Here is a 24484-nt window from a genome sequence, read left to right as displayed (position 1 = left end):
TGTTGAAGAGATCAAAGATGGCCAGAGCACCAGGTGGCAGTGGTAGCACACCTTTAATCCCAGCACTCGGGAGGCAGAGGCAGAGGCAGAGGCAGGCGGATCTCTGTGAGTTCGAGGCCAGCCTGGTCTACAGAGTGAGTTCCAGGACAACCAGGACTCCAAAGAGAAACCCTGTCTTGCGGGGGGATCCTGGACTACAGCCTCATTCCTGTAGAGGCAGGGAGGCAAGAGGCTGCCTGTAGGAGGAACTAAGCACCTAATACCTCCACAGGAGACTGGCCACCTCCAACCTCCAACTGGGGCAAAGCATCTCTTCCCACTCACTGCCCCAGATTCCCAAGCTGAAACCGTTTGTCACAAGGCACCATTCTAACTCTGCCCTCTCTCACCCATCCCCAGAGTTCTACCCTTAGAGCGTTTTGTTGCTGTTGTTTTTTGAGACAGGGTTTCTCTGTGTAGCTTTGCACCTTTCCTGGAACTCACTCTCCAGCCCAGGCTGGCCTCGAACTCACAGAGATCCACCTGCCTCTGCCTCCCAAGTGCTGGGATTAAAGGCGTGCACCACCACCACCTGGCCCCTATAGCGTTTTGACTGAGCCTGAGGCCCCATGCTTTTACCTACATGGTCTAGGTAGGGTATAAGGGTACCACTCCTCCATTCTTTAATTTTTTTATTCCATTTTAACTCTGTGTATATGTGTGTTTGTTTGTATAGGGTATATGCACATGTGAGCACATTGGAACCTCTGGAGCCAGAGTTACAGGCAGCTATGAGCCAAAGGATGTGGGTGCTGAGAACTGAACCCAGATCTTCTGGAAGAGCAGCACATGCTCTTAACTGCTGGGCCATCCCTTCAGCCCCCTACTCCTTTGTTCTTGGGAATGTTCTAGCCACTTCTCTGGCCTCCTTATTACCTTTCATCTGGCTGGCCTTGTTCTCACCTAAGCACCTCAGAGTCTGCCTGGCAGGCACAAAGTGCTCTGTGAACACTGAGCACGGGGCTGGTGCTAGCTGCCTTTGCCAATGACCCTGACATCCAGGAAAGCCCAGGAAAGGCACACTGGGTCACAGACCCGCTTCCTTCGGTCCTGTCAGCTGTGTGTCCACACTGCTTCATCTGGACTCCTAGGAAGCTCTGCACTGAGTTCCATGCTCACTCACAATAGCTTCTCTCTCTCTCTCTCTCTCTCTCTCTTTTAAATGATTTATTTTTATTTTATATGCATTAGTGTTTTGTCTGCATGTATGTCTGTGTGCGGGTGTTGGATCCCCTGGAGCTGGAGTTACAGACAGTTGTGAGCGGCCATGTGGATGCTGGGAATTGAACCCAGTCTCCTGGAAGAGCAGTTGGTGCTCTTAACTGCTGAGCCATCTCTCCAGCCCAAGAGGTTCTCTTGATTCTCATCTGGCACAACTAACTTGCCTCTCAGGTCCTGCTAAGCTCTTGGTTTTGCTGAAAAGAGCATGTGAGATTCCATAAACTTACAAACCGGTTGAGCCACAGAAGAACAAGGCTTCGTGTGTATTTGTTACTTTCTAATTGTTGTGATAAAGCTCTCTGACAAAAGGAACGGAGGAGCTGGGGAGATGGCTCAGTGGTGAAGAGAACTTGCTGCCCTTCCAGAGGACCCGGGTTCGGTTCCCAGCACCCACATCCAGTAGCTCACAACCACCTGTAACTCCAGCTGCAGGGGATCTGATGTCCTCACATATACATACACATGCACACACACACAATTTTAATATAAAAAATTAAAAGTAGCTGGGCAGTAGTGGCACACATCTTTAATCCCAACACTCTGGAGGCAGAGGTGGGCTGATCTCTAAGGTCAAGGCCAGCCTCGTCTACTGAGTGAGTTCCAGGACAGCCAGGACTACACAGAGACACCTGTCTCAATCACTCAATCACTCACTCACTCACTCACTTACTCAATCAATCAATCAATCAATATAAAAATTCCATAGCTACTGTACCTTAGAATAACAGTCTTCCAAAAATACAGGTAGGACTTAATTGGATATCTGGGCTCAGTAACACACAGGACAAAGGTCACCAATATCCTTGGGAGCATGAAATCATATTCACTCATTCACTTACTCACCTATTCATCAGGTTATTATCAATTGAGTGTTTATCACCTTATGCCTGGCACTGTTCCAGTCACTGGCTTATCCTCACAGAAATAACTGGGAAGTTCTCTGAGCTCAATGAACTCACCTACCATCCCAACTATATTGCCACTAGGGCAGAAAGTTCTCAGATCCTTTTATGAGCCCCTGTCTCACTATGTAGCCCAGGCTTGCTTCAGACTTGCCGCCCTCCCACCCCAGCCAAGGATTAGGGGATTACAGAAATGAGCTGCATGCCTGGCTCGACTCCTTCTGTTACTGACTACCCGAGCGTTGCTCTTCAGGCTCCTTCCTCATGTCTGTTTGGTACTGGAAGGCTCATTGGCCTGGAGTTTGCCAACTAGGTTAGGCTCGCTGATCAGTAAGCTCCAGTGATCCTCCGGTCTCTGGGTTTTGGTCTCGCCATTGTTGGGATTGTAAGTGTGTACCACCGCATCTGGCTTTTTTTTTCCCTTGGCATTTATTTATTGTGGGTACTCCCATGGCATGTGTGTGGAGGTCAGAGGACAGTTCTCAGGAGTCATTTCTCTCCTACCACCATGTGGGACCCTGGGTTCTAATTTACTTGTCAGGCTTGGTGGCAAGCCCCTTAACGCATCCCCCTGGCCTATGCCTGGCTTTTATGTGGGTTCTGGGAAATGAACTCAGGTTCTGACACTTGAGAGGCTGGTGCTTTGCTGATGGAGCTGTCTCCCTCACACTAAGCCAGGGTTTTCTCAACTCCTTTTAAGACTGTCTTGTGTTTGTTCTTCAGTCACATCAAGGTTGCTATTGAGGCCATACACAGCCAAGCATTATTAGTAATCTTAAGGTTCATCAGATGCCAATGAGATCTCAGTTCTCCAAGGGAGCCACGAAACGTTCCCTGTTTAGGAGAGATATCTTAGAAAGCCTTTGGCTGCAGCACCTCACTCCCACCGGGCAGTACCATGCCAGAAGATGTCAGTAGAGACCGGCTGAAGAGCCTTAGCCCTCCAAGCTAGGGTTTGTCACCTGGTAGGGAGACTGAATGCTCTCTCCTTCCTCTCACCCCCAGAAGGTGACAGAGGAGTCCCCCTGAAAGAGAAGAATCAAGTAAAACCCAGGATCCACCCATGGAGGCTCACGACAGTGATCCCAGCACCTGGGATGTGGAGGCAGGAGGATTGGAAGTCAAAGCTGTCATCAGCTACATAGTGATTTTGAGGCCAGCCTGGGTTACATGAGACCCTGTTTTTATTTATTTGTTTGTAGACCTGGCTGGCTGTGCTGGAACTCTCTGTATAGGCCAGGCTGTCCTTGAACTCACAGACACCTGCCTCCTTCTGTCTCCCAAGTGCTGGGATTAAAGGTTGCACCACCATGCCTGACTTGAGCCCTGTTTTGTTTGGTTTTAAATCCAGGATCCAATTTTTAAAAATCACCATATCTAAGAACCAAGAAAAGCTGAACTTGAATGAGAAAAGATAATAGAGAAATGCCAACAGCAAGATAACACAAGATGTAAAAAAAGAACCCAACAGAGCGTAGAACTGATGAAAAGGACAGAGGATGCCAGGTGTGATCCCAGCACTTGAGGCCAGCCTCAGCTACATACTGAGTTTGAGGCCAGCCTGAGCTACATGAGACAGTCAGAAAACAAAGGAAAATAGGACTAGGGATGAGAGTTGCCCGGTGTGCATGAGACCTTTGGCTCTGTCCCATGTTTCTTTCCGCTGCTGTGTGACATTACTCCAAACAAAAGCAGCTTAGGGGAGGTAGTCAGGGTTCATTTACCTTACAGGTCACACACAGCCCCTCATCGACAGAAGTCAGGCAAGAACTCAAAGCAGAAACCCTGGAAGAACACTTCCTGGCCCAATTATCTGCCCATGCTTAGCTAGCTTTCTTATACAGCCTGGTACTGACTGCCAAGGGAATGGTGCTGCCCACAGTGGGCCGGTCTCTCCTGTATCAGTCAGCAGCCAAGACTGTTTCCCACAGACATGCCCATGGGCCAATCTAATCTAAGCAGTTCCTCAACTAAGGCTGTCCTCTCCTCCCTGATGGCTGTAGGCTAGGTTAGGACAATTAAATGACAATTAAAACCAACTGGGACTGGTTCATTCCATCCTCAGCACTGAGGCAGGGAGGAGGCTGAGTAGACAGTTAATGAGCTCGAAGATAGAACTATAGACTTTCCAGTCTGAACAAGAGAAAACTGGATTTACGCTGGGAGAAGGAACCTAAGGAGTCTTGTGGGAGCAAGGACAAGTCTTTAAGGGAACTAGAGAGAGGGCTCATTGGTGAAGAGTGCTTGCACCCACATCAGCCTGTAACGTCAGCTCCACGGGAATCCTACACTGGCTTCTGGACTGGCAGGCACCTGCACCCACATTGCATGTACACACACACACACACACACACACACACACACACACACACACACACATTTAAAAAAAAAATAGCTAGATAGTGGTGGTGCACGCCTTTAATTCCAGCACTCGGGAGACAGAGGCAGATGAATCTCTGTGAGTTCGAGGCCAGCCTGGGCTACAGAGTGAGTTCCAGGACAGGCTCCAAAACTACAGAGAAACCCTGTCTCGGGGAGAAAAAAAAAATAGGACTTAACCCAGAAGCAGAAGAGAGAGGTTAGGGCTGGAGAAAAAAATAAATCAGTAAGTCATGGTTAAAAAGATGCCCAAGGTGGCAAAAGGCATAAACTGCCAAATTTAAAAAGCCGCTAGAACCGATTCAGAAAGCACCAACCCAAAGAAATCCACAGCAACAGCTCGTCGGAGAATCCCCCCAAAAGGAAAACCCAATACCACACCAACGGCACATGGGTTCAGATGCCAGACTTTCTGGATAGCCTGGCCACAGCTCCCAGTCCCCCTTGCAGGCAGGCTGCCTTGGGGACCAGTTTTCTTGAGACTCTTAGGCAGGGGAGCTGTGTATTAGGCAGAAGTATATTTTGTTTCCTTAAAGTTTTCAGTCCTCAGAAGCCTCGAGACCTTGGTAGAGTTTTGCGAGCCTGCGTGGACCCTCTCTCTTTCCTCCCTAAAGCTACAGGATGGACACCAGGTCCTTTGTCTAGGTATGTGTGAGTTGATAATAACTGCTACTAAGCTCCTTAATAGTGACCACTGTTCCTCACCATGTGGCACCAGATGGCCACTGATTGTCTCTTGTCTAATTTGATGTTTTTGCGCAAGTGACTGGTTCATCCTGCTTTGAGTGCTGGGTTGCCTCAGTCTTGTGTACTGACCAGAAATTGCAAAAATGTTCACAGAAGTATGACCTTGTACTCCAGTGTTGTAAACAGTCTCCTGGGCAAAGAAAGAGAGAACCTTTCTGTTATTTGAAAAACAACAAAACCAAAAAAACATCTTTTAATCCCAGCACTCAGGAGGCAGAGGCTGGTGGATCTCTGAGTTTGAAGCCAGCCTGGGCTACAGAGCGAGATCCAGGACAGCCAGAGCAGCATAAAGGAAGACTCTGTCTCAAAACAACAACAAATTTTTGAATTCATTTTTAGTGTGTCAGTATGTTTGTGTGACAGTGCAGATCTGGAGAACAGAGGACAACCTGCAGGAACCAGGTCTTTTCTATCATGTGGGTCCTAGGGATCGAACTCAGGTCTCTAAGATTAGCAGCAAGCGCCTTTATCCACTGAGCTGTTTCAATGGCCTGAACCCTTGTGCTCTTGCCTCGCATGCTCTTCCGGAACCTGGCAAAGCCCCCACCAGCGTCCACTAGCATGAATAGCCAATAATTGGGCAGTCTACCTTGCATTCAGAGATCTCTTGCCTCTACTTGCTAGGGTAGAAGGCATGAGCCACCACACTTGGATCTCTAAATATGTTCCGAGGTTGGCTGAGTCACAAACATGGAACCTGAAGCTTTAGAGGGTCCAGGGCACACTATGGCTTGATTGTGAATCTTCCCACTTTTACCAGCTGGCTGGTTTCCACAAACCTAGAAAGGCAAAGGAGGCAGCTTGGCTCCAGGAAAGGGTAGAGCAAGTTGGACAGCCTAATCATCGCTATTCATGCTAGTGGATGCTGGTTGAAACAGGCCCAGTGAGTCCACAGGAGAGGAAGGCTCTCACCTTTGGAGCTAGCCTGAGCTACATTGTTTAAAAAAGTAAACATGAAAACAAAATAATAAAAGGACCCCTGTGTATGTCTGACCATCGGAAGCCCCTTTCAGTGGCCAGGATGTGATTTGGGGGGTAACCGGTCTACCAGTACCCCTGTGCCCCAACACTCCACCGTCTTAGGAACTGCCCGCAAGGACGGCGCTTCATTTGAGTTGTGTGGTCAGCCTTGTGACTTGGTATTGTGGGCGTCTGGCTGCCTTTCTGGAAAGCGGGGGTCTGGGCTGCCCGGTGAGACAAGGGGTCAGTACTTCCTGCTGCCTCACACAGGCGTCCAAGTGCAGGCCTCTCTCCGTGTTAGCATCTCTGCCCTTGGCAGACTCCCATGGCTGTAGCTAACGCTGAATGTCTGTGCCATCCCAGTTCTGTGAGACAGATCTTCCTAGAATCCTCCCTCAAAGCAGGTCCTGAATGCCTCTTGGTCTGATTTTGTGCACATTTGACAGAAGGTGCGTGGGCTTGTCAAAGATGAAGGCATGGTTGGACAGACACAGCCAGCCCTCAATACACAGTGTGGCTGAAAATATTTAATACAGAGTTCTTGAGGACATCAGAGTTAAATTTAGTCTCAGATACCAAAGAGGATAAAGGCCGGGGGTGTGGCCCAGAAGTCCAGCCCTACACAGTACAGTAGAACTGCCTACTGAGGCTGGGGGCTGTGCTCAACCTTAGAGCACCTGCCTAGAACTCAGTGAGGGACAGGAGGTGTGGCTCAGTGTAGAGCACTTGCCTAGAATCCCCCAGTGAGGGGCTGGAGTGTGGCTCAGTGGTAGAGCACCTGCCTAGAATCCCCCAGTGAGGGGCTGGGGTGTGGCTCAGTGTAGAGCACTTGCCTAGAATCCCCCAGTGAGGGGCTGGGGTGTGGTTCAGTGGTAGAGCCCCTGCCTAGAATCCCCCAGTGAGGGGCTGGGGTGTGGCTCAGTGGTAGAGCCCCTGCCTAGAATCCCCCAGTGAGGGGCTGGGATGTGGCTCAATGGTAGAACACCTGCCTAGAATCCCCCAGTGAGGGGCTGGGGTGTGGCTCAGTGGTAGAGCAACTGCCTAGAATCCCCCAGTGAGGGGCTGGGATGTGGCTCAATGGTAGAACACCTGCCTAGAATCCCCCAGTGAGGGGCTGGGGTGTGCTCAGTGGTAGAGCGCCTGCCTAGAATCCCCCAGTGAGGGGCTGGGGTGTGGCTCAGTGGTAGAGCACCTGCCTAGAATCTCCCAGTGGGGGGCTGGGGTGTGGCTCAGTGGTAGAGCACCTGCCTAGAATCCCCCAGTGAGGGGCTGGGGGTGTGATTCAGTAGTAGAGCACCTGCTTAGAATCCCCCAGTGAGGGACTGGGGTGTGGCTCAGTGGTAGAGCACTTACCTACCATGTGGGAAGCCCCAGGTTCTATTCCCAGCACCACCCAGTGAGGACATGTAAGGATAGAAGTCCGCTGTTGGGAAGGCATGTCTAAAACGCAAGGAGGAGGCTGTTCCCAGTGGGTTGTGGCGTGAAAGAGCAGACAGCCTCAGACTGAGGCTGGCCCAGTGTTGTTCCTGAGGCTGTGACAGCAAACGGAAACTGACAGGAAGTCACTCAGCCTGAGTTGCCGAGATGTGACTTGGGCGTTCTGACTCACTCCCAGGACTATGGGGAAATAGAAAGGGTGGCCTGCTCAGGGTTCAGACCCCATGCTGGTCAGCTGTGCCCCAGAACAGATCTTCCCACCTGCCAGGTTTCCATGATGGGAAGGGCCAGCCGAGCACCCTCAAGACCAACTCAGGTTCAGTGTCTCCCCAGGACAGAGCTGAAGAAAGCTTTTTACTTGTGGCTTATTGCAGTGTGAGGATAGAGGGTAAAGCTTGGAGGGTGGGTGCGGGAGAGGCTAGGGCTGCGTGTCCAGTTGACCTCTCCTTCTGGGGTCACATGAACAGCATTTCATTCTCTTGGCGATGATGGATACTTCCTGTGTGAAACAGAGACAGTTCTCTACAATGATATGAAAAGTGAGCCTTTTAGTATCTTGTAGGCTTTTAGGGAGATGATTTTGTCCAAGAGACTGTGGAAGAGATTTGAGCACATCTCATGAAATCCAAGATGTTATAGTATTTGCTGGGTTGGCTGTATTTAATACTGTGTGTGTGTGTGTGTGTGTGTGTGTGTGTGTGTGTGTGTGTGTGTACACATGCATGAGAGAACAACCTCAAGAACTGTTCCTCAGGAAAGCCAACTACCATCTTGAAACATGGCCTCTCATTAGCCTGGAGCTCACCAATTAGGTCAGGATGCCTCAGGAGTCCTCTTGACTTCAGAAGTTTTTATTTTTATTTGTGTATGATGATGTATATGCCCGTATGGAGGTCAGAGGACAACTCTGAGGAGTCCATTCCTTTCTTCCACTGTGGGTCTCAGGGACGGAACTCAGGTCACCAGGCTTGCCCACCAAGTGCTCTTACCCGCTGAGCCATCTCACCAATAGCCAGGGTTTTGTTTTTAAATATAAACTCTGGAGGTTGAACTCAGTTCCTCAGACTTGCAAGGCAAGTGATTAGTCCCCCCACACCAGGCCCTTAAATAATACTTTTGAATCAGTGGTATTTTCCATTTATGATGGAGTTCTCAGGACCTGACCCCAGCATCAGTTGAGAATCAGCTGTAACCAGCCATAGATGTCCCTAGAGCCTTGGCATCCGGGGTATTATGGGAATGAGTCTTACAGATGTAGAAGCCTAGACCTATATGTGTCCCTAGGACCTATGGATGTCAGACTAGCCCAGGATTTCTAAGTGCCAGGGTGCCAAGCTGTGTGTCCACCATAAGCCTCCTTGTTAGTTTTGCCCATTCTTGAGGCCCAGGGTCTCTTGTAGAAGCACTGTGATCAGCCAGGCTCTCCAGGGTTCTTCCCAGGGCCAAGTCCAAAGACTTAGAACCATGCCACATTCAGACAACTCAACAGCCCAGCCTTTGGGGTGAAGTACCTGTCTCTCTCCTAGGGTCTTAGCCCACACCTTGTCTTTGTGCAGTTGTGTGGGAGTCTCCGCAAACACCATGGCCAGCAGAGTGTTAATTCTGGAGAGGCAAGAGGGAAATTTGGTTCAGCACCACTTCAAGCAGGTTATTTTAGGCATATTTAAGCAGAGTACAATTTGGAAAAAAAAAAAAGTTTCCTGGTGATAATTAACTCAATCTTGTGTATATAACAAAGCTTAAGACATGATTATATTGAAACCTTTCATAAAGTACAAGTGACATCTTCCATAATGATAGGTTCTTTAGATTAACTAAGGGAGCAGGCTCAAGGTAAATAATGCTCATGATAAGGGTCCCCGGAAGGCTAGTACTGTAGATCAACTGAGATAAACGTAAGAGTCTGGGAAAGCCGGTGTGACCTGTCCATATATATAGCACAGAGGTCACCAGGCCATTCCATCTATCCACAGCCTTCTGGGCAGAAAACAGGTTATATATTGCTCCCTTTGAAGAGACAACCGCGTGTGTTTAACCTTCCTGGTTTCCCTGGTGCTTAACTGTGAGTATAAGGATCTCCATGTTTCCTACAGGGTTGGAGATGCTCAGGACACTGGGAGTCCATGGCTTCTGTTCTGGTTGTTGGCTAAAGGGCCCACCCACCCTGCCCTTGGCTGACACCACTGGGGTAGTTGTAGTGTTGGCTTTTTCCTAGGCTGTAGCTGCCTTGCTGAGTCGACTTCCCCCCCTCGGTCCATGCATCCCTCCCTCGGTCCATGCATTCCCCCCTCGGTCCATGCATCCCTCCCTCACGCTGAAGTGATCCAGTGGGCACTCCTGCCAGCCCCAGGGGCACTCCACCCCTCCTCCCTGACATCTGCCATTTCTCTCTGCCCACAGTTCTGTCACCGACATGGGGGACTCTCACGAAGACACCAGTGCCACCATGACTGAGGCAGTGGCCGAAGAAGTGTCTCTTTTCAGCACGACGGACATGGTTCTGTTCTCTCTCATCGTGGGGGTCCTGACCTACTGGTTCATCTTTAGAAAGAAGAAAGAAGAAGTACCAGAGTTCAGCAAGATCCAGACCACGTGAGTGGCGTCCCTCAGAGTCCCCTTGGCTACCCCTTTTGATGGGCACCCTTGGCATCTCGTCTTTCCATGCTGTTCCCTGTGTTGGGGCGGTAGGCTATAAGAAGCAAGACTCCTGGGCACTTGAGGCTTGAGTGTGGGGGTGTGACCCTATGGGTAGGTGACGCTTTGAGTCTTCGTTAATGAGACGACTCACACCACACACATACACATGGAAGAACAAAGCAGAGCTGGGTTTACCTTCCCCGTGAGTGATCTTCCGAGCCAATGTCCCTGCAGTCTTTGCCCACTGTTTCCCAAACCCTTCTAGAATGCGTGGCTGTGACGGATGCAGACTCTTGGCTTCACTGAGTTTATAGTCTCTTGCTGGGCCAACCTGGCGAGATGTTGAACCTTTTTCCCCCTCTCTGTTTCTTGGTCTACTTAGTGGCAGAGCGCCACTCCTCCTGGGCTCTGTGGAGTACTTGATGAGGTCACGGCATGAACTTACCCACGGGGCCTGACTTCTCCTTCCTGATGCATGTGTTAGTGCCAGAGTGTACTTTGAACCAAGCCTCCTAAGGACCACTGAGATGGCATTCCATGGGAGAAGCTGAGGCCTGCAATACAAGCAATTCAGTGGAGGCAGGAGGGTCGGGAGTTCAAGGTCATGCTAAGCTGTGTGTCAGCCTGAGCTGAGTCTGTACCTAAAAAAAAAAAAAAAAGAACGTGGGAAGTACTTTGTAGAAAGGAGTTTCTGGAATGCCTTAATGTACATGATCTGGCTGGGTGTTCACCTTCTGCCCCTTGTCTCCTCACCCTAGGCAGTGACAGACCCAGGGCCTGATGACTCAAAACTAGCCAAGCTAGACTAAGGGACATATTCCAGGACTTGCCTCTGCACAGGATCTTGCACCCTGTCCTGCAGGTTGGGTCACACTGGAGGCTGGGGACATGGGAAGGGCAAGTGAGCTGCAATTCACCTGGTCAGGATGCACTGTGGGTGGAGGGAGGGCAGCGCTGGTGGTGGAAATGGGTCCTCTACTGAAGAGAAGACGGAGAGTCGCCTGGCCTGCGTCCCACCGTCTCCTCTGAACAAGACGGTGGGGACCTAGAACTGCCTCCCCACTTCAACATCACCTCCTTATTCCCACCGTCACTGGCCCTGGAAAATGTCTGAACACGGCCGCCAAGCCTCAAAACTCAGGCCTATGCCGACGACTCGGGAAACTGAGGCAAGAGTGCCACCTCATCGGCAGAGCAAGCTGAAGGCTTGCCGGCACAACTTAACAGAGAGCTTGTCTCAAAAACAAAAAAATAGGGTCAGGAAAACAGCTCGTTAGGTAAAGGCGCTTGCCACCAAGCCTGGCAACCTGAGTTCTATTCCCGGGACCTACACGGTAGAGGGATAGAACCAGCTCCTGCATGCTGTCCTCTTGACTTCAACAAGTACACTGTTGCTCATGCACCGTTCTCTCTCTCTCCCTCTCTCCCTCTCTCCCTCCCCCCTCTCTCTCCTCCTCTCCCTCTCCCTCTCTCTCACACACACACATATTAAATAAATGTAATTTTAAATAAAAAGTCAAAAGCCTGGAGCGCATCTATAAACCCAGCCCCCGAGAGGGGGACGCAGAAGGATCAGGAGTTGAGGGTTACTCTCAGCTATACAGCAAGTTGGAGGCCAGCCTGGGCTACATGAGATCGTGTCTCACACAAAAGCAAGAAGCAACTGAGAAGCGAGGGTGAGGAAAGGTGCTGTGTGGAAACAGGTTATAAAGTACTTTTAGTGTGCTGGGTGGTGGTGGCACATGCCTTTAATCCCAGCACTCGGGAGGCAGAGGCAGGCGGATCTCTATGAGTTCTAGGCCAGCCTGGGCTAGAGAGTGAGTTCCAGGACAGGCTCCAAAGCTACACAGAGAAACCCTGTCTCAAAAAACCAAACCAAACCAAACTAAAACAAAACAAAAAACCCACAAAAAACAAAACAAAAAACAAAAAAACCAAAACTTTAGTGTGCCGCGTCTTAAGCGGGGGCCCTGTGCTGCAGCCCTGAGCTAGGCTGGGTGATACCTTTATCTCTCCCCCCTGAGGCTGTGACAGATTCCTAGCTTCATGGCTGGGCATCTTTAGGGTGAGACTGGGAGACATTCCTGGAGGACAAGAAAGAGTTTCCCTCAACATCAGAATCCAGGACCCTGTCCTGAGGGTAGAGCCACACCTAGGCTACTGGGACTAAGGGAGAAACCTGTGAGCTGGAATCCAGTCTCTCCAGCCTGGGCTGGCCCTGGGTACATTCCTGGGACGGGAGTACTATTCGTGATAAAAATGTGCCCACCGGAGATAAAGGACCAGTAGCCTGCTCCCGACCTCCAAGCTGGCCCTGTTCCACCATTTATAAAACGGAGGTCCTGCGGCTCCCCAAGAAAGAATATGAGATGCAGAACCACCCAACCTTCTTCAGGGACTAGCCTCAGATACAGAGCAAGGGCAAGGCCAACCTAGGCAACTTCAGCAAGACCCTGTCTCAGAAGTCAGAAGTTGCCAGCCTTGAGGGGCGTGTGCCTGTAACCCCAGCATTTGAGAGATGGAGGTAGAAAAAAGATCAAGAGTTCAGGACCGCCAGGCAAGACGGCACGTGCCTTTAATCCCAACACTTGGGGGGCAGAGGCAGATGTGGTTGGTTGTTTTTGTTTTTGTTTTGAGATAGGGTCTCACAGTGTAACCCATGCTGATCCTCTCTGCCTCCTCTTTTCTGGGACCAAAGACATGGACCATCTGGTCTTTTCTTTCTTTTTCTTCCTTCCTTCCTTCCTTCCTTCCTTCCTTCCTTCCTTCCTTCCTTCCTTCCTTCCTTTCTCCCTCCCTCCCTCCTTTTCTCCCTCCTTCCCTCCCTCCCTCCCTCCATCTCTCTCTCTCTCTCTTCCTTTCTTTTTGGTTTTTCAAGACAGGGTTTGCCTGTCCTGGAACTCCATAGACCAGGTTAGCCTCGAACTCATAGAGATCCACCTGCCTCTGCCTCCTAAGTGCTCAGATTAAAGGCCTCCCAGTTCCCCCAGCATATCATATATTCGTATCATGGCTTCTGGTAACTTTCAGAAATATCATAAAATCTTTGAAGGCCTTAGTAGAGGGTTGCATGCTATGGAGCATGAAACCACTGGGCATGGACTGTGCGTGTATTTGTGCATGCCTGCATGCATGCATGCGTGTGTGTGTGTGTGTGTGTGTGTGTGTGTATAGATGTGTGCCACAGTGCATACATGCATATGTTGAAGTCAGAGGACAGTATGCAGGAGTCAGTTCCCATCTTCCACCACGGGGGTCCCAGGGGTCCAACTCAGGCCCTCATGGCTCATTGGCAGACTCTTCCATTCACTGAATGTCTCTGGTCTTATTTATCTTTCAAGGGCAAGTCTCACGTAGCCAGGCCAACCTCTGACTTGCTGTAATGGATTCTGATCCTCCTGCCTCCACCCACCCCGTGCTGGTATCACAGCTGCGCACCACCTCGCCTGATTTCTGTGATGCTCATATAAAGGGGAGGGGGCAGCTCTGTGCGTATGAGGCAAATGCTCTCTCAGACTGAATTACGTCCCTGGCCCGAAGGGTATGGATGTTTATACAAGCCAAAATAACAAGCCAGCTGTAGTCTGGGCAGCCAGCGCTCTGAACGCAGGTATACAAAACAAGTCAGGAGGTGCCCCCTGGGACCTGGGTGACTCTCCCTGGGAGTGCAAACCTCTGTGGCCCTCCCACAGATCTAAATGTGGCTCTCTGAACCTCTGAACACTGTCGCTGATGCCACTGACCATGTGTGGCCACTAGATACCAGAGCCTGAAAATACCCACTTTCCTGGGCCAGGTCCACATTGCTGTGGCAGGAAGCCACGTGGGCCAGATTATCCCTCCTGGGACTGAGAGAGGGCTTACTGGCCCGAATTCTCCCTTGAACGCCTCTCCTGGGCAGAATTCCTGCTGAGAGCAGTACCCTACAACAGAATGGAGCTTGTGGCATACCCCAGGAGGAGATGGGGGTTGCTTTTGAAAATCCTGGCGCACAGTCACAAACATCTGTGCCAAAGCCTCAGAACAGAACAGGCCCAGTCCTGCACACAGATTCCCCCGGGGTACACTGTCCTGGGGTCAAAGGTGTACAAAGTTAGGGAGCCTAAGAGGTGGGGGTTGATTCTGACTTGGGATGGGGAAGGCATTCTAGAAAAGGCTGCAGTGTGACTCTAGTTCCAGATGCAGAGCAGGATTTGGGCAGCAGGGGTGGTGTCCCTAGGTGGAGGAAGTGCTCTGGGGAGCGGCAGGGGGGTGTGGGAAGTGTAGTTAGAAGGGCAGGTTGGGGCCAGATACCAGAGACTATGGAGTGGCAGAATGACCAACCCTGATTTCACAATGACTGCATCCAGGTAATAGGGAAGGCAGGGGGAGGGCAAGGGCTGGGAGGAGGCTGGAGAACCATTTCAGGATGTGGTCCCCTGAGCGGTGATTCTGTCCCCTGAGGGGAACTGGCTGCCTGGAATAGATAGAAGGGTCTTGGCTGTGACATGCAGGCTGGAGCAGGTTTGGGAAGGAGAGTCTGACAGTTAGTTTGGGGATGCCCTGGAGTGTTGGGTAGGGCTTGTTAGGGCTATAGATTGAGGGAGAGCCAGATTTCAGAGACTCTGACACCTTCAGAAGCAATGGGGGATGGGCCATGGCTGGAGAGAGTAGGGACTTTCTAAGGGAAAGGGTAAAAGCCAGTGAAAAGGGGTTGGGGACTTAGCTCAGTGAGTCCCTGGGTTTGATCCTCAGCTTGCCTAGCAAGTGCAAGTCCCTGGGTTTGATCCTCAGTGTGGTAAGTGGCATACCCGTAATCCCAGACTGAGGCCAGAATAAGAGTTTGAGGAGCTGGCTCAGTGGGCTAAAGTGTCAGATGTGCAACCATGGGACCCCGAGACAGGGTCCCCAGCACCTGTGTGATGAAAGTCAGGCATGGCATCACTCTAATCCTAGCAGATGCCTAGAGCTCAGAGGTCAGCTCCCAGGAACCAGCTCTCTGCCTTCACCATGTGCGTTCCAGGGCTTGAACTCCAGTCGTCAGGCTTGGCAGCAAGCGCCTTTACCCACTGAGTTGTCTCATGGACTCCGCTTTTAGACATCAAACAGTTAATTCTACCCTCACAATCCCCGGGGTCACCGTGACCCTCCCCAGGCACGTTCCTTCTCATCCTTGATTGAGGGACCAGAGCTTGTCTTTAGATTTTTAGGTTGGATTTTTCTTAAACTCAGTATCTAAAGTCCCCATGCCCTTGATTATTACACCATATGCCTTTCTCTTTGTGGAGAGGAGTCGGGTATATTCAGTTATACATTGCACATAGTAAAATCCTTCTTCTCACTTTTCTTTCAGTGCTGGGGATGGAACCCAGATTCTTGTGGGTGCTCAGCGAGTGCTCTACCACTGAGTCACGCCCTGTTCTAAAACCTTCTCTTTTGAACTGTACACGTGGGTCCCAGGGATTGAACTCGGGTCATCAGGCTTGGCAACAAGTGCCTTTACCCACTGAGTCATCTCGCCAGCCCCGTGGTTGAGAGTCTTGACACATGTACAGTTATGCAATCAGTATCACAGTCATCTAGTTCCCGTCTCCCCAAAATGCCCCCCCCTGCCTCGTAGCTGTAGGTAGAACCCGAGTGCTGCTCGTCTGAGAAGCCGCTTTTCCTAAACGGCATCCATTCCGTCAGTTTTTGGCTTCCATTCCGGTCTCTCCCCTGCAACACTAGTGTAAAGAAACTCCAGAGCCTCTTGTTTCATAGTTTCCTACGGTCTGCATTTGGCCTGTTGTATGCCCTCTCGGGGCCTGTTTAGAAAAGCCCCAAAGCCTCTCATTTCCTCAAGTGACCTTTATTTGGGGATGACTTGCCTTTGAAATAGCAGCGCTGCCCGGAGTCAAGGCCGCAGGCAGCTCTTACGTCCGTCTTTATCTTGGCGCGTCAGCAGATGGCGGAGCGTAAGGGGGTTCATGCCACTTGCAGTCAGGGCCGTGCTCTCTACACATGTCCTTGCAGCAGCGATCGCAAAACTGGAAACACAGATGTGCTTCTCAAAGAGGGAGGCATGGCTGCAGGGTGGCTCAGCAGTGAAGATACTGTCTGCTCTCACAGTCCTCGGGAACTTGATGCGGTAGTCTGACCTTGGAGGGCACCTGGCACACACATGGTACGCAGATATATGCAGGTGAAACACCCATACATATAAAATACTAAGATAGATCTTAAAAAATTCTTTTAAGCGAGGGAGATGTTTAGGAGGGAGCTGTCAAGTGAAGAGAGGGCAGGGCACCGTGCCTGACCCAGAAGTGGCTAGTAGAGGTCCCTCTGCACGCCTGGGCCTGAGACCTGTGGAGGTCACCTGCATTTTCTGCTCTCTGATGGAGCAGATTCTGCCCTTCCTGTTGCCCCTCCAGATGTGGCCTGTCTCAGGATGACTATGCAACAGAAGCACTGTGACCCAGACACTGTGACCAAAAGGAACTTGGTAGGAAAAGGGTTCATTTCACTTATTTAGTTTACTCAGCTCATCCTGAAGGCTGAAGTAGCCAGAGCTGGTTCAAACTTGGGGAGTCTGACCCAGAATAGTTTATTTTAGGCATATATTTAAGCCCTGCACAGTTTGGTGAGAACTCTCCTGGTGATACTTAACTCAATCTTGTATGCACAATAAAGCTTGAGAAGTGACCACATCGGTTGGGGATTTAGCTCAGTGGTAGAGTGCTTGCCTAGCAAGCGCAAGGCCCTGGGTTCGATCCTCAACTCAAAAAAAAAAAAAAAAAAAAGTGACCACATCAAGCCGGCGGTGGCAGCACACGCCTTTAATCTCAGCACTCGGGAGGCAGAGGCAGGCAGATCTCTGTGAGTTCGAGGCCAGCCTGGGCTAGAGAGTGAGTTCCAGGAAAGGCACAAAGCTACACAGAGAAACCCTGTCTTGAAAAACCAAAAAAAAAAAAAGATGGGTTCTAGGGTTGGCGATTTAGCTCAGTGGTAGAGTGCTTGACTAGCAAGCACAAGGCCCTGGGTTCGGTCCTCAGCTCCGGAAAAAAACAAAAATAAATTTAAAAAAATTAAAAAGATGGGTTCTATAGACTGACGAGCTCACAGAAGGGTCTGGGGGATGGCGTGGTTGGTCTCTGTCGCACAGATAGCACAAAAGGTCACTAGGCCATTAAGCACCTTTCTGGGAGGATAACCGGTTATGCGTCATGACTCCTACAGAGGAGTGCTGCTTACTGACTTGCTTCCTGTAGCTTGCTCACTAGCCTGCACTCTTACAGAATCCAGGAACACCAGCCTAGGGATGGCCCCACCCACAGTGGCCTGAGCCCTCCCACATCAGTCTCTAATTAAGAAAATGTTTGCCTGTTTAAGAACAAGTTTGCCAGCCCGGCAGTGGTGGCGCATGCCTTTGATCCCAGCACTCGGGAGGCAGAGCCAGGTGGATCTCTGTGAGTTCGAGGCCAGCCTGGTCTACAAAGCGAATTCCAGGACAGGCGCAAAACTACCCAGAGAAACCCTGTCTCGAAAAACCAAAAAAAAAAAAAAAAAAACAAGTTTGCCTACAGCCAGATCTTATGGAGGCATTTTCTCCATCGGGGCTCCTCAGATGACATTAGCTTGTGCTGGTAAAATTAGCCAGCACGTTGACCTTGGCTTTTTGCTTTTCCTTTTCTTATATTGTCTCATTAGCCCAAGCTGACCTGCCCTTTGCTCTGTGCCTGTGTAGAGGATGCTACTGACCGCCCATTTTTCTGTTCCCCACTGTTGAGTGCTGGAACTACAAGTGTTGTGTGCATCCCATTCATCCCATTCTCGGTGTATATGGTCAGGGGTTGAACCCTGAGCTTTGTGTGAGGTAAACTCTGCCCACTGAGCCACATCCCTCGCTTTGGCGGTTTTTTGAGACAAACTTACTCTGTAGTCTAAGCTAGCCTTGAACTCTGCCCCCATGCCTCAGCCTCTAAGATGCTGGGATCAGCGATATGCAGAGATGTGCACTGCTATCACCACGTCCCTTTTCATCCTGGCCTGAGCCTCTGTCAGCCCTCCACCTGCCCTTGGCTAGCTCCGACCTCCTCTGAAGCAGTTCTCCTAGGGCTGACCCTGTAGAGAGCCGTCTGCTTTCTCTAAGCTCTGCACAGACCTGGCAGTTGCAGAGGCTGAGCATCCATCCTGCTGGGACCCGCTGCCCCACTCCCTGCCACCGCCACAGCCCCCTCATCCCCCTTTCTGTCTGTTAACCCTGTGGCCTGGAGACATTAGTCGCCAGACAGCCAGGCTCTGCAAGTTCAAAAGCAGCTTCCCAGGTCTCTCCCAGGCAGCCGGATATCCCAGGAGGAATCCGTTCTACCCCACAGAAAATTAAATTTGGGTTGCCTCAGCTTTCAAAAGTGCTTCTCCTCTGTTGCCTGGGACAAGAGCATAAAAATGCACCCCCCCCCCCCTCGAGGCATCTGGGTTCACCCGGTGACTCAGTGCTCCTCTCCCCCTCCCCTCCCTCTCTTCTTACCCACTCTGGTGGCCTGCAGCTGACTTCAGAGGCGCCTGCTCCCAGTGGAGGGCTGGGGGGGGGGGGAGGGGGGTGGCTCTAATTGAAACCTCTCAGGCTCTGCTGTGGAGCCATGTGGTATCTGGGCTCCCACAACTTGGGCCAGCTGCCACCTGCACAGGACTCTGGAGTCTATGCCTGGGTACCAAGAAAGGGGTTCCCTAAGACCTTATGCTGGCTGTCCTCGCTGCATGGGGCAGGAAGGGAACGTGTATCTCCCTGTAGTGCCCAGGATGTCCCCAGGCGTCTTTAGGGGCTCTGGCAGCAGCGATGGAGAGATTAGTGTTGAAGGATAGATGTAGCTGCTGTGCTACTATAGTGTGTGTGTGTGTGTGTGTGTGTGTGTGTGTGTGTGTGTGTGTGTAGAGCGAGCAAGGGTGCGTGCACACGTGCGCGCACACGCAAAAGAGAGAGAGAGAGAGAGAGATTCTTGAGACAAGGTTCTCTGTGTAGCCCTAGCTGTCCTAGAACTTGCTGTGTAGCCAGGACTCAGATCTGCCTACCTCTGCTTCCCGAGTGCTGGGATTGAAGGCATGCACCACCACTGCCTGCCTCATTTTTTATTAGATTTTAGTTATGTGTAGGGAGGAGGGCTGTGCACAGGAGTGCAGGTATCCACTGAAGCCAGAGGTCATTCAGTCGCTGGAGCTGGAGCTAAAGGTGGTTGTGAGTCACTCGGTGTGGGTGCGGGGAACTGAACTTGGGTCCTCTAGCCATCTCTCTAGCCTCTGCCTCACTGTGTTGCACAAGAGACTTTAGCACCTGCAGATTTGGGTATCCTGTGTATAGATGGAGATTGTGGACCCCCACTAGTGCCCAAGGATCACACCCACCGTCTGTTATATTTATTGATACATGCACACGTACAGCAAGATGGAGGTCTGCTATCCGTATTTCCCCAGTAGCCTTCCCTTTTTATACTCAGTATTAGGTTGTGGTTTTCCAGTGTCTGTGTGCTCTTGAGTGATCCTATCAGCCCAAGTGGCTCAGGTAACAACTGAGGCCAGGAGAGAGAGGACGTGAGAGGGCTCCCCTTGCCACGCCTGCCCGGACTCTCCTGGAACTTAGGGGCTGCTCTGCCCTGGGTCCCTCACTCACCCGTGTGTCTGCCTCCTCCCGCAGGGAAGGAACATTATCGTATTCTATGGTTCCCAGACGGGAACCGCTGAGGAGTTTGCCAACCGATTGTCCAAGGATGCCCACCGCTACGGGATGCGGGGCATGTCCGCAGACCCCGAAGAGTATGACTTGGTGAGTGAGCCCCCATCATATGCTTCCCTGTGTGTCCCACCCTGCTGCTCAAGGGTGAGGGACCCCAGGATGCCTCCTCACTGTCTATGGAAGGTGTTGATGGGGTCATCTCACATGTGCATTGAAGCTGAGGGAAGGGTGGGGATAGAACCAGGGAGGGGTCAAGAGAGGCTGAGAATCTGATCGGAGGCCATAGTCAGGGGCAGCGAAGTCCCTCCTTATATCCACAAGCCACCCAGGCTATATTCTCCCTCTTAAGCCAGTGTGGTATGGGGATATGGCAGATCCCAGCTATGTTCTTAACAACTAGGGACAGGAGCATTATGGTCCCTCACTGTCAACTCACCAGGCTTCCTGGTTCTGCCTGCCTCCATTCCCTTCCATGGGGTGGCTATGTATCGTGCACAAAACTGTCATCAGCCATGGGTAGAAGGGAGGGAGCAGGTGGCCCCCCAACTGAAGAGACATCCCTGTTAGTAAGGTGCACCTCTCTCAGAGTACCCCCGCCCCCCAATGCCTGCTCCTTCCCTTCCGCCGACTCCACTCTGCTGCCACAGGGCCTTCTTCCATCTCCAGACTTCCTTTTAAATTTATTCGAAAGGCCCAAGAGACTTCCCGAACCGACACCTTCCTGTCCACCACTCTGTTCATCAGCTCAGGCTGCAGTGGTGACCACCCCCCTCCCCGTCTCTCTAGGCCGACCTGAGCAGCTTGCCTGAGATCGACAAGTCCCTGGTAGTCTTCTGCATGGCCACGTACGGTGAGGGTGACCCCACCGACAACGCCCAGGACTTCTATGATTGGCTGCAAGAGACTGACGTGGACCTCACCGGGGTCAAGTTTGCTGTGAGTCTCCACGGGATCCCGTGGGCCCACGCTGGCCTTGGGCAGCTCCCCAGAATCCTAGGATTCTCCTGTGCAAGCTGCTCCATCTGTTCCTTCACCGTTCTGCAGGGCAGGGGCCTTCCAGGAGAGGGCTTTATCCTTACTTTAGTGTGGTTCTTCAAGAGCATCTCCTCCCAGCTGCCAGCTGACCCCACAGGTCATTGGTTACTGGACAAAAGGCCAAAACAATGTGATTTGGCCTGGAGCCTCCAGCTAAGCTGGTCACTTGGATTTGTGGTGTCATAAAAGAAGCCATCTGTGGACTTCAGGTCACCTAAATAAAGCGATCAGGTGTTTTCCTCAGTGCCCATAGTGCCAGAGGCTCCCAGGGTTCAGTCCACCGCAAGGACGTCAGATCCCACTGGCAGGCTCAAGCCCCGGCCTCAGGCCCTCCGCTGCTGTCCCCACAGGTGTTCGGCCTTGGGAACAAGACCTATGAGCATTTCAACGCCATGGGCAAGTATGTGGACCAGCGGCTGGAGCAGCTTGGCGCCCAGCGCATCTTCGAGCTGGGCCTTGGAGATGATGATGGGAAGTAAGTGCCACACCCTAGTCGCATGAGTCCCAGCCTGGAGTGTGGGCCACCCTCCTTCCCCCCAGCAAGGTTGGGAGCCACAGAGGTGAGAGAGCGGGCTGGTGTCCAGCCTGGTTAAGCCTCTCCCTCTCTCCAGCTTGGAAGAGGATTTCATCACATGGAGGGAGCAGTTCTGGCCAGCTGTGTGCGAGTTCTTCGGGGTGGAAGCCACCGGGGAGGAGTCGAGGTGAGTGGAAGGCTGGGGCCTGGGCTGGGTGTCCCTGGGGACCAGGTGAAGGGGCTACTGCCTGAAGGTGAGGGGGTGAGGTGAGGTCTCCCATTCTGTCTGTGGCATCACAGGACACTGGCTTCCCACGTCCGCTCCAGGGTCCCCTGCACCCCACCGCCGTTTGTCCCCCACCCATGTCCCCGGTGCGGCTCAAGCCCTTTTCTTACAAGGGCTGGTCCTGCAGCCTCTCCCTCCTCCCGGCCCTGACGCCAGCCTTGGTTTTCCCTCTCCCAGCATCCGCCAGTATGAGCTCGTGGTCCACAAAGACATCGACACCGCCAAGGTTTACTCGGGCGAGATGGGCCGTCTGAAGAGCTACGAGAACCAGAAACCGTAAGTAGAGGAAGGAGAGTGGGTCTCACGGCCCTGGGGCCCCTCGTGCACCCACATCCCAAGCGGATGTGTGTCCCTCCACAGTCTCTATATGAGTGAGCACAGTGGGGATACCCGCACTTTTTATTATTATTATTATTATTATTAATTTATTTTGTACACGTGAGTACTGTGTTTTCATGTACACCTGCAGGCCAGAAGAGGGCATCAGATCCCATTATATATAGATGGTTGTGAGCCACCATGTGGTTGCTGGGACTTGAACTCAGGAAGAGCAGCCAGTGCTCTTAACGGCTGAGCCATCTATCTCACCAGCCCCTGACACCCGCACGTTCATGTCCACCACCTACAAGGGCGCAAGTTGCCCAAGGGACAGGTGCTACTCCCCACTGAGGCCTCAGGAGCCCAGCCCCGGCAGGTCAAACCGGGGCAAGAAGCCCCGTTCCTTTCCTTAGAATCCACAGCTATTGGCTTGGATTGGTAGCTCAACTGGTAGCTCTTACCCAACAGGTGTGAGGCCCTGGGTTCCCTCCCCAGAACCCCACACACTGGGCATGGTAGCAAAATTGGCACACAGTGGAGGAAGAGGGGCCAAAAGTCCAGTTATCCTCGACTGCATAGTAGCGGGTTCCAAGGAAAGCCTGGGATACATGACACCTTGTCGGAAAAAAAAAAAAAAAAAGTTCCAAATCTGACCCTGCGTACCCCTGCCTGGGTGCTGCCCGGCTGATTCGTGCTGGAACCTCCCCCCGGGGAGTCATTGGTCACACTAAATCAAGCCAGCCATTCTGCTGGGGCAGACGCCTCATCTGCCGCTCCTAGCCACACTCAGCTCTCTGAATGTGAGTGTGAAAGCCAAGTGCTATGCCACGATCTCAGGACCTGGGTAGCTTCCCCAGTAGCTCCACCCCCTGGCCCAGGCCACTCCCATAAGCAGAATGCAGAGGGTCTCACATGTTTCTTAGGGGCCAGATTGTTTTCTTATCTGTATCCTTTGGCTCTGCCCATTCAATGTACGTACGTGGCTGGGACAGCCCTTGCCATACTCAGTTTGGCCCCCTCATATATATCCCTTGAAGGCTCAAAGTCCCCCACTCCCACCCTCACCCACTACCCACCAGCTCTTGCCCCCAGTGTTTAGTATAAGCAGGTCCCAAGCCAATCACTGACCTCCTTTCTTCCCATCAGTCCCTTTGATGCCAAGAATCCATTCCTGGCTGCTGTCACCACCAACCGGAAGCTGAACCAGGGCACTGAGCGGCATCTAATGCACCTGGAATTGGACATCTCAGACTCCAAGATCAGGTACCTGCCCGCCTCCCATCTCCCCTGGGGCAAGCCTGGCACTGCGTCATCTGCTCACTTCCTCCTGAGCCTTGCACTTCCGTTCTAGGTATGAATCTGGAGATCATGTGGCTGTGTACCCAGCCAACGACTCAACCCTGGTCAACCAGATTGGGGAGATCCTGGGGGCCGATCTGGATGTCGTCATGTCTCTAAACAATCTCGATGGTGAGTTCTGGAATCAAGGGCCTTGTCTAGGTCTGAATCAGGTTGAAACTTCTGCTCTGGCCTGTGGCCAGGGTGCTAAGGCCCATCTAAGACTCTGTATGGAGTTCTGGCCCTTTATCCCTGTCATAGTTATAGAGGACACCTGAGGCCAGGAGGCCCTGCTTCCTGGGCAACTAGGGAAGCCACCCAGCCACACATCTTCCCGGACCGGGGCTGCTAAACCAAGCCTCTATGTCTTAGGCCTGGGCTCCACCTCTGTGGCAATGGGCTGCTGCCTCCCTGCTCTGAGCCTCCATCCTCCCGGTAAATGTAAGGACTGGGGTTAGCAGCCCTCAGTGCCTACTAGGCTCCTTCACGGTGAGCAGGTGCTAGATGCTGCTCTATCCCAGGGCCTCCTCCCACCGTGGATATAGGCATCTGGTACCCACCCAAGTCCTGGCTCTGACTTGCAGTCAGAACACATGGAGAAAAGGAGTTGGTTTCTGTTGAAGCTGGCCACCCCACCCCATTGTGCTTCCTCTAAGGCCTGGCAGCCTGCAATGGCTAGATCTCTCTGATGGGCACGTCTGCCTGGCCTGAAGTTCAAGCCTGGCAGGAAGCTTGAGCCTTGTCAAAGAGGCACTAGAGAGCAGGCTGGAGTGCCAGCTTCCTGCTGCAAAGGCCTGTAGCGTCTCCAACTTCTATGCCACCCCACCCTGCTCCAAGGGGTGACCGTTCACTCAACCCTATCTATCCCGCCGCAGAGGAGTCCAACAAGAAACATCCATTCCCCTGCCCCACCACCTACCGCACGGCCCTCACCTACTACCTGGACATCACCAACCCACCGCGCACCAATGTGCTCTACGAGCTGG

The 24484-nt window shown here is 52.0% G+C and overlaps 1 protein-coding gene across 1 annotated transcript in view; it reads left to right on the top strand.

The window, feature by feature from the left end:
* LOC118572456 (NADPH--cytochrome P450 reductase) overlaps positions 1–24484 on the top strand; it is a 36483-nt gene that overhangs the window by 9309 nt on the left and 2690 nt on the right. Inside the window, exons 2-11 of the mRNA XM_036172094.1 lie at positions 10086–10277; positions 17038–17080; positions 19969–20097; positions 20794–20943; positions 21393–21517; positions 21654–21743; positions 22020–22118; positions 23307–23423; positions 23512–23630; positions 24374–24483. Of these exons, the coding sequence (XP_036027987.1) occupies positions 10099–10277; positions 17038–17080; positions 19969–20097; positions 20794–20943; positions 21393–21517; positions 21654–21743; positions 22020–22118; positions 23307–23423; positions 23512–23630; positions 24374–24483 (1161 nt within the window). The 5' untranslated portion in view covers positions 10086–10098. The remainder of the gene's footprint in view (positions 1–10085; positions 10278–17037; positions 17081–19968; positions 20098–20793; positions 20944–21392; positions 21518–21653; positions 21744–22019; positions 22119–23306; positions 23424–23511; positions 23631–24373; position 24484) is intronic.

This window comes from Onychomys torridus, chromosome 22 (assembly GCF_903995425.1).
Source record: "Onychomys torridus chromosome 22, mOncTor1.1, whole genome shotgun sequence".
Lineage (NCBI taxonomy): Eukaryota > Metazoa > Chordata > Mammalia > Rodentia > Cricetidae > Onychomys > Onychomys torridus.
The sequence above is the reverse complement of the archived record's forward strand: the minus strand, read 5'-3'. Positions and strand labels throughout refer to the sequence as shown.